Below are 10,342 nucleotides of genomic sequence, written 5' to 3'. Positions count from 1 at the left end.
TCCTCCTCTTCTCCCTCCCACACCGTAATCCCGGGTATGAGAGGACGCGGACATGATTGTCACGTTACTCATGTATTTCTCAATCTATCAAATAAAAGAAAGGCTCTGTTTGTCTCTTGATGTGTTACAAAAAATCACTGGAAGGATCACCAAATGTTGATAATCTGACTTAAATCAGGTATTGTGGTGTGGATGAAATTTATTTGGTGAGACCCTAGGACAACTAGACCCTAAGACAAGTACAAGGAGAGGCCTTGCGATGCTGGCTGATGGTGTAGACACACCAAGCAGAAAAAGAAGCTGGAGACAGGTGAGAGGAATTCATTTCAGATATGAACCACCAAGTGAAAACTCACGAGGATAAAAGCTCAGGCTACATATGATGCTGCGTGATCCACTGTTTCTCCCACGGGCAGCTCTTCGTAGTGAGCTTCTGGGTGTCAGAGAATAACTGAATAATTGATATCATGATGATTAATAATTCTCCCAAGTCAAGGGGTAAAGCGGACTGCTAGTTGGTAGTAAAGGCTTACCTCATGGCACGCTTCCTCCATGGATCCACAGGTCACAATGATCTTCCCTTTTCTGTATTCCTAGAGTGGAATCAGACAGGAACCAAAACCACTAACACTTTATTTTCTTTCTTCTTATATTGGTCTTTGTCTCACATGTGTAAATCGAGGCCAACCTGTTCTGACCTACGTTCTCTATTTCTTTTGTACATTTTTCCCCACAGTCAGAGGTGTGTTGATTGGATACAGAGGTCACGATTAATAAATGATTGGTTGGTTGATTGATTGTTTGACTGGTCAAAGAAATTGAATGTGGCTCTTGTGCAGGTTACAGAACACTTATCTGGATTACTCAAATAATATTTGCAGTCATCTGAGGATGTAAGGTACGTGCTTCAGGTCAGAATAATAACAGTCTCATTTCCAATATTTGATTTACTTTTGTGCTAGCTTTTTTATTAATGGGCTTCAGGAAACAGATTTGCAGTTTCTGAATGGGAGCTGAATATTTTTCCTGACACTATGTACTTAAGTGCTTTCCGAAACCACGGGTAAAAAAAGCCATGAATGAGGGGGTTGCAAGTGGAATTGAAGTACCCAAGCCACACTAAAATATCGAGTACTATCACGGGAGTGGAGTAGTCTAAATATGGGTCGATCAAAACAGCAAGAAAACATGGCAACCAGCAAGCTAGAAACACCCCCATGACTATGCCCAGAGTCTTAGCTGCTTTCCTGTCCTTTCTCTTTGATAAGTTCTTTTTCACTTCCCATTTTGTGTTTTCAGACATATTGCTCATGAGTCGAGCATGCCGTTTGGAAACAATAAAGATTTTGCCATAAATACCAACCATGACAGAACCAGGAGTAAAGAAACATGTAGTAAACAATATTGTCCCCCAAAATTTGTTGAAAGTAAGTGCACAGAAATTGAAGCAAGCAACAAGAATCTCATAGCTCTGCATACCAGAAACATTGGCCTCCGACAGAACTAAACCAAAAGAAAAAAGAGCAGGAGCTGACCAGCAAAATGCCAGCAGTCGCTTTATCGTGGAGGACGTCATTGTGGTCGTGTAGTGTAAAGGGTAGCACACAGCATGAAATCTGTCGATAGCAATGGAACAAAGGTGGAAGATGGAGGTCAGGCTTAGCATCATGTCAAAGCTTGCGTGGAATTTACAAAAGCCGTCCCCAAAGTACCAGCAGCTCTCCACCGATCGCACCATGCTGTAAGGCATAATGACAAAACCCAGCAGAAAGTCACTGGTTGCCATGGAGAGGATCAGAAAATTTGTGGGAGAATGGAGCTGTTTGAAATATGATATGGAAATCATTAGAACCAAGTTTCCAAAGATAGTGATAACCATGGCTCCAGTCATAACCGAATACATTATCACTCGGACGTGAAAAGTGCGGTTGGTGGGAGGACAGGATTTATTTCCAAATTTTGGACAACTGGATAGATCTTCAGGAATATAAGTTAGATCCATGGTGCTTTATCTCTTCAAATTCCTTTCTAGGAAGATGAGTCAATGTTTCTTCTTCTTGAAATGATTCCAGTAAATTTCAGCTCCTATTGGTACAATAAAGTTCAAAGTCATCTGTTAATTCATTTCAACTCTAATTTATTTAAATATTTAAAATTATACCAATCATGCTTGCTTTCCGAGTTATTTGCTGCATTAGAAAATGGAAAATCTCAACTGCTTATCTTTCCTGTTCTAGTCTATTTTTATCTCCTTCTATTTGTTCATTCAACATGGGTTTATCTAACAACTGCTCTACTCCTGGCACTGTATCAGAAGCTTTTCAAGAGTTTATTCCTCTTCTATGAGACGCATAAAATAGCCAAACTCAGAGACACAGAGAAGATAATAGTGGTTACCAGGGGCTGGGGGAGGGGGAAATGGGCCGTAATTGTTCAACGGGCGCGGAGTTTCAGTTACGCAGAAGAATACGTTCTAGAGATCTGCTGCACAACATAGTGCTTAGAGTTAATGACATGTAGTGTGCACTCCAAAATTTGTTGAGGGTAGATCGCTCGTTAAGTGTTCTTACCTCAAAAACTAAAAGCAAAGGGACATGGAAAACTCTGGGAGGTGGTGTATCTGTCTATGACCTTGATTGTGGTGATGGTATCACAGGTGTTTGCATATGTCTAAACGCATCAGATTGTGTGGTTCTATGTCTATCACCTATACCACAATAACGCTGTTTTTTAAAAAAAGAATTTGTGGTCGACTAGCACTTTGACCAGCCACTTTCCTAGAAACTCCTTTGAGATACAACACGCTAACATCTCTTTCACCATAGTAATACTTAACACACAAAAGCTAAGTGAAATCACATGTTTTCCTTTATGCATTCTTTCAATAATTTGAGATCTTCATTTGTAAAAAGTTCGCAGATGTCTTAAGGCTTTTAAATGGCATATGGCTGTTGAAATATACAGAGTCATGTACCTGTGGGCTAAGCTGTGGTCCCGGGTCAATGCTTCTGAGCTTCTCCTCTCCTCTCATCCTCTCCTCTCCTTTTCGTTCTCTTTTGCTGAATTTTTTGAGTCTTCCTGCTTACCTGAAATTCTAACTAGTGGGGCCATGTCACATGCTCCATCCCTGAGTGACTCATAAGGATCACAAATTTCACATTCTCAGACACAGGTCAGTCAAAGTTCACGTGCCTCCTGTTGGTCCCAGGCCTGCCTTTTTGCTATACTAACATGAGGCAAAGAACTTCTCTGTCTTGTTCACCTCTGGCTTCTTAGTACCCAGGTTAACGCTTGTGGCAGGCACTAGATACATTTTTTTGAATGAATAAATATAAAAATAAATGACAAATGGTCGTTTTTTAAATATCTGCATTATTGCAATAAAAGCAACTGATTCAAATGTTTGAAACTTTGCTAGAAATTAGTGGACTCGTTCCAGGAGCACAGTTCATAAAAATATCTTCTGGTGTTAAATTGCTTCTGATGCTCCCAGAGTAGCATTTAGACAGGCCGAGCTGGGAGATACTGATCTCTTAGGGTAGTGAGAAGAGAACTAAAGATGCTGAGTCCAGATGGAGATAAAATGGTATTAGGAAAAGAAAAAAAGCTGTCGAGTGTTTTATCTAAGCGCAGTTGGGTGGGGGTGGCAGTGGTGGCATAAGAGACCCCTTGGTGTTCCATGGACGTGTTAAGACGGAGTTGTACTGGCTCTTTTTAGCTCCTTATGCAATACTTATCATCTTACCTACCACTTAGGGAAGTTGGGGTGTTTTCTTCCAGCTGAAACTCATATGCTCTCAAAAATGAAAGAAAATACTGTGTTGGAGAGCACAGACTTACAATTAAACTGGTACAGTGTTTAAGTCCATGAAGACGCATGCTGTTAGAGTATATCATTATCCAGGAAACTCACTGTCACACTCGAGATGCCCATATAATCTTTCTTTTTTTTTTTTTTTTTTTTTACTGAGGAAGATTCACCCTAAGTTGACATCCTGTGCCAATCTTTCTCTTTTTTGTACTTGAGCCGCCACCACAGCACGACCACTGACAGACGAGTGGTATAATTCTGCATCTGGAACCAACCTGGGCCACTGAAGCAGAGCATGCCAAACTTAACCACTAGCCCATCGGGGCTGGCCCGCTGATATAATCTTCGTGATCACAGGCACGATGTTGAAACAACCTCATGGGTGTTGCATACAAGTAACTGCTCCATTTTTTAAGGATTGGAAGGATTTGATGAAGTGTTTTGACATGACATCAAATCTTCCACTGTATGCATTCCTATTTATATAAGGGAAAATTCATATACTTTCAGAACTCGAGAAGACCTCAAGTGGAATGTTTAAGAAGATTTATTACGCAATGCAATTTCCAGCCCCCGGCCATCTTCATTCCACAATATGGCTTTGAAATCAGGCAAACCTGGGTTTGACCATTGTTCTACCACAGATTAACTGTCTTACTTTGGACAAGTTTCTCAGTGTCGCTGAGCCTCAGTTCCCTCCTTGATAAAATGAGAATAATGTGCCCTACTTTACACAGTTGATTTAAAGATCAGAGATAATGTATGAAAATCACGGCATTTATCTAATAAGCCCTCGGTAAAACCCAGCTTTGACAAACTAACAATGTTCTTTTAGAAAACTATGTTCTGATTTCCAAATCACTGATTTTCAAATGAACTTTGTTTCATAACTTGCTTATAAGTTTGGAAGTTGTCTATAAAGATATTGGAGGCCATCAGCATCATTCCTACTTTCCTCCTTGTGATTCCTCGTAAGAATTACGGCGTCTCCTTTGATTTGGCCCTTTTTTGAGTCTTCCATGGAATCTATTACCTTGAACCACACAGCCTCTATGAAATTGCCAATTTTCTAAGTTAAAATGCTCGAATACTAGTAATTTCAAGGAATTTCCCATTAGGATCTTTTCCTTTTCTCTCTCAAGTTTCAGTTTCAAGTACTGGCTGATAATAAGGTTGGCATATCTCTAGTGATATACATTTGCAAGAAGTAGATTTTCAACGCATGATTATGTCATGGAGCTAAAAATTATTGGAAAGGATCTTCAGTGAGCTGGACATAGTCATTCGAGTAGTCGGTAGAGGTGGCCCGACAGCACACTCTAGGTTCAGAATCTAATTTTCATAGCCTTAAAGTGTGAATGTCATATAAGATGTAGTAGAAAATGGAAACTTACCATCCTTGGTGCTAACAGAAGGAGATAAATATTTGCACATGCTATTAATAAGGCACAAACAAATACAAGTGTCACTATTGCTATAAAACACAGTCCCCTCTTCTAGAACCTAAGTATTTCAGTAAAGCACTTAAGACTGCCATTGCCACCTGTGTGTGTATGTATGTACAGAGATACAAATTAATCCAAATTGTGATTTTTCTCATTTTTATTTGTTGAAAAAACACCAGATAAGAATGATTAACAAAGGAAGAAATGAACAATTAATGTTATTTTTCTTTAACATAGTGACTCAAATGAAACATAAGAAGAAGCAAATTTTAAAGTTTTTTTATTTGAGCACAAATTTGGGTAATGTCCACAAATAATGTGCTTTCTATTTCTGCTTTAAATTCTGGTTGCCCCATGCCTCCTGGAATTTAAGGCTGAAGTTTAAAGTATTTCAGCTGATTAGGTAACTGCTTAAGAGAATCCTTAAAATTTCAAACCAGCCTCAGACCGCTTTGGAATGCCTGCTCATGGTATGCCAGCTAAGAGAAAGAGGCTCTTGCCGAAACCAGCACCAATTTAATGACCTGGAACTGACATTGACAGTGGTTGTTCCATCATTTCTCTTGCCACAGGTCAGAAGACAATGTCAATTTTTATATAATCTATTAAAAAATTGATCTTGAACTACAAGGCCTCAAACATAAATACTATTTTCAAAGTTCCGAAATCATTCTTAGCCTAAAAGCAAATTCTATCCAAGGAACACACTTGTGTTAATTTTTGATTAAACTTGTTAAATAAAAACAACAGGGCGATAGTACAATTTCATGAGTAATTTCCTAATTTAGACTAGTATTGTATTACAAAAGTGTAAATGGTCTATGCAGTATAATAGAAAGATAAGCAAAGGTTTGCAATTTATGAAAATTCATTACATTGGATCCTTTCTGGTTAATTCTCTAATATGTAGTATAGATGACAATGAATATTTAAAGACTATACTGGCAAAGACTACTTGGAAGCCATTTCAGGGATGACAATAAGTGGACTGTATTCCAATGTAACGCTGAAAACTAAGATAAACAGAAGGAAAAGATTTCTTCCATAAATCTACTTTATAACTATCCATACTAGTTTACACATCATGACATCAAAAAGTAAAAGTAGTATCTGGTGTGTAAGTGACTGATTTATTCCAAATAGCTCACAGTTCATAAGTAAGCCTCATAAAACCACACAGCAGTTGGCAGTGGGCAGAGATGACCTCTTGAAAATGTTGGTCTTCTTAAAAGCAGCTGGGAGCAGGAAAAACATTTTAAGGGACAGTAAATGTATACACAGAACAGGCAGAACAACTTCCGAAGAATCCGAGAATCTGAGTAGCGCGCTCAAGAGGAATTGATATAAATAAATCTTTTATCAAGTCCATACACTCTTTTTTGGCGGATACAAAGGAAAGGGCGTGGGAAAACACACCTTGGCCAGCACATCAGAGCACGGTTCTGCATGTTGTAAATGGGTCTTTTCAGCATCTGTTGCATTTCAGCCTCTCCTCCCTTCAGTCTATAACACTGCAGCCACCTTTCGCCACAGTGGTCTCTACATTGCCCTGCAAATGCCCAGTCTGTGGCTTGGCCAACTCCCTTTCCTGCACCTGATTGCCGGTCCCTTCATCTCTGACCACTTCAAAGCTCAGCTCAAATATCATTTCCTTCCAGAAGCCTTTTATGACTCTCCCAGTTGGAGCTGATCTCAGGCAATTATAGACTCTTGGGGCGGCCAAAGCTCCAAGAGAGGGGTGATCCCACTTCCTCCTCTTACTGACTTTGATTGCAAATACCTTTGTTTCCTCTTCCAGCACAGAGTTTTTTAAAACTGCTTTATCTTAAAATTTACAGTTTAGAAATTTCTCAAGAAGTTTAGTTACCGAGATAACATCCTATTAACCATCTAACCCTTGCGACGCTTAACACAGAGCTGTGTACACAGTGGATAAGCAGTGACAACTTGTTGAATTAAATGGAAAGAAATTAATTCCAATACATTATGAAACCTGCTTAATAGACATTTTATCTCATGGTATTGGAGACATATGGTTGGGAAAGATGAAAATACTAGGAGAACAGTAAATGCTCTTAGAAGATAGCTAATAAATCCCTTTTAAAAACAAACTGCGTTCCAAACGAAACCCAGTTAACAATTAAAATTCTGGGTGTTTTAAAGTTTCTAGATTACTTGAAAGGCACATTTCAACTGCATCCTCCCAACTGTTCCACATAGTGAAATAACTAGGGCCTTGAGGTTGCCATTGCTACTGAATGCTGGAACCAACGTTATAATCCAGGTCTATCAGCTCCTGTTTCAGTAAACCTCACACCACTTCTTACCATCTCTAATAATAGGGAGCAATTCATTTCTGATCTATTTGGATAACAAGAAGATCTGTGGCTTCATCTGCTCATAGTTTCTGCCAACTAGTCTTTGCTAATCAAAGTATGGGTCATAGGCCAGCCACATCCTCATCTCCTGGGAACATTTCCAGAAATGAAAATCTCAGACTCATCTCAAAATGTACTTCTTAGCAAGATGCCTCCATTATTTGTACACCCATTGAATTTGAGAAGAACAGTTCTTGACAATAGAGAAACTGCATTTTTAGTTTGAACACTCTGTATCTGAAATGAGTGAATAATTTTGAGGAGCAAAGAACAACTGAATATCTTAAGTAAACGCTACTTGCAAGAGAAAAAATACCAAAAATGAAATATCTAGTATCTGGCAGAGAATTAAGTAGCATAGAACAAGATTTTTTTTTTTTAAGATATACCATCAAAGAGCACAATTCAGTATTATTGAAATACATAAGTACCTTACATTTACTAAATCATGTCTTGCATAGTTCTTACACTTTACAAAAACATTTTTTTATATTGACACTACATAGAAATTTATAAACCTTGCCAAATGAAATTCAGTGGAAAATTTCAGACCTTCTTTCACTTAAATATCATAATCATTTTCCCTTCTCTATTGCATCCTATTTGTGACAATTTCTGGTTCTCTATAAAATTTAATTATTGCTGTTCAATTATTTTGAAAACAGAGAATAAATCAGCAACTAAAAAAAATAAAGAAGGGGCAGGCCCAGTAGCATAGTGGTTAAGTTCACATGCTCTGGTTCTGTGACTTGGGGCTCACAGGTTCAGATCCTGGGCACAGACCTAGCACCACTCATCAAGCCATGCTGCGGCAGCATCCCACATACAAAATAGAGGAAGACAGGCACAGATGTTAGCTCAGGGCCAAACTTCCTCACACACAAAATAAACAAATAAAATTTAAAACAAAAAATAGGATAGCACATTTCCAATTCTTTTTATATACCCAGTACCTTCCCTCTCCTGAAAGTTAGCAGTCAATCATTGAGTCACTTCTGGTGGCTTGGTGGGCCTGAGGTCAGGAATGTCTAGGAAGTGGAGTGTTGAGGATTAAGAAGCCTGATTCATATAAGTTTGCCTCTGTTCTCAAGAGAACCGGAGTGACGGAGTCAGACCCAAGAGCTCCAAGAGAGGAAGTAACTGTAGGACCCCAGGGGAATTGCTCTTTTCACTCTCCTTCCTGGGGGATAGTGAAATAGTCTGTGTATTTTTAATGTCCCCGATAGTTTTCAACTTCCTCTTATCCAAATGAAGGACAGCAATGTCATAATGATTTCATGGTCATTTGGGTTCCGATTCTGGGAAGATAAGGTGCTGAAACTCCTGTATATTAAAAATACATAGACATATGTAGGCTAAATTAAATGTTGGCTGATATCCAAAGGAGCGATAATTGTCTGAATCATAGAAGGTTTCTGTTTACACTTTGACTCCCAAATGGAATGAGAAGATATTCAGGGGGGAAGGAAGGATTTATTTTTGCTTCAGCAATTTGTACCAGTTTAACTGAAATGCTTTGTGAAAAAAAAAGGGGAGAAAAAGCCAATTCAAGTGTCACAAATCTTGAAAAAACTCGTTCAGGACACAAAGAACACCCAATAAGAAGTCAAGAGAGCTGGATTTGAGTCCTGCTTCTATAATTAGCTATATAATCCAGGGCAAATCTCTTACTCTGTCTGGGTTCAGTTTTCTCATCTGTAACTTCCCACAAAATTCTGGTTGTGGCGGGGAGACATTGTTTTACTAACTCTGGGAGATGAAGGCAGGATGAGTGATGGAAGGCAGACAGGACGCAGGAGCCTGGATCACTCTTTCTTTCACTGGCAAATAAGTGAGGATGCCTACATTCTGAATCTAAAAAGTGCCCTGTCAAGGTGCAGAGAAAATGATCTGCTTCAATGAAAGGGGAATAGCTGAGAGGAACTTTATGGTGGGGCTGTTTGAATGTTTTTAAATACAAATAGGATTCTAATAGAAAGAGAGAAGAAGCATCATTAGAATCTTTATGGCCCACATTGGGCTGCCAAATTTTTATCTCCTCTGTAAGCACCAGCATAAACAATAACCACCACCACAAACATCATCGTTCTGTAAAAGAAGATAGTCATAAACTCCTCAACAAATGTCAACAGGCAACCTTACTCCAAAATATTTAGTTTTATCTTCTAGAGTCATATGTTAAAGAATTGCAAGGTAAATTCAATAAATATTCATTCAAAATAATCTACTTTACAGTAAGGCTAAAATCCCTTTTACTCATTTTTTAGCAATTGGGCTTTTAAAACAAAGAGAGAAAGTCTGTGTGTGTCTGTGTGTGGGGGTGTGTGTGTGTTAAAATACCAAAACAGCATGAACATCATCATTTCATTAAGAAGAATGATGAAAGAGACTCAGCAGTGTCCAACACACTGTATTAGCTCTCATAACTGTACCTGGCTTTAATTTACTCTCTTCTTGGAAAGTCACTTTTTCCATTTATTTTGGACTTGGAGTCTCTTTCACCGTTTCAAAGAAACCGCACTATTCCACCTCTACCCTCTAGGCCGTAGGGAGGGACCAACCTCTCAGCAGGCCAGCAAGGATGGAAGGGCAAGGTATGCAGGCCCATCTTTGGGCAGGCAGGCAAGACTAACACTTAAGCTGACTGCCGAACGGTCACTGTTTAATTGTGATCTGTGCAGTGAATTAAGATCAAAGAAAATTTCTGG

At 38.9% G+C, this 10,342-nt stretch overlaps 1 protein-coding gene across 1 annotated transcript; it reads right to left on the bottom strand.

Moving 5' to 3' along the window:
* Positions 1-970: 970 nt before the first annotated feature.
* LOC124247874 (trace amine-associated receptor 3) lies at positions 971-2,002 on the bottom strand. Its single transcript, XM_046677659.1, has one exon. It carries the CDS (start codon positions 2,000-2,002, stop codon positions 971-973), a length of 1,032 nt encoding a protein of 343 aa, XP_046533615.1.
* Between the last annotated feature and the right edge of the window lie 8,340 nt (positions 2,003-10,342).

The sequence above is a fragment of the Equus quagga genome, chromosome 11, assembly GCF_021613505.1.
Source record: "Equus quagga isolate Etosha38 chromosome 11, UCLA_HA_Equagga_1.0, whole genome shotgun sequence".
Lineage (NCBI taxonomy): Eukaryota > Metazoa > Chordata > Mammalia > Perissodactyla > Equidae > Equus > Equus quagga.
The sequence above is the reverse complement of the archived record's forward strand: the minus strand, read 5'-3'. Positions and strand labels throughout refer to the sequence as shown.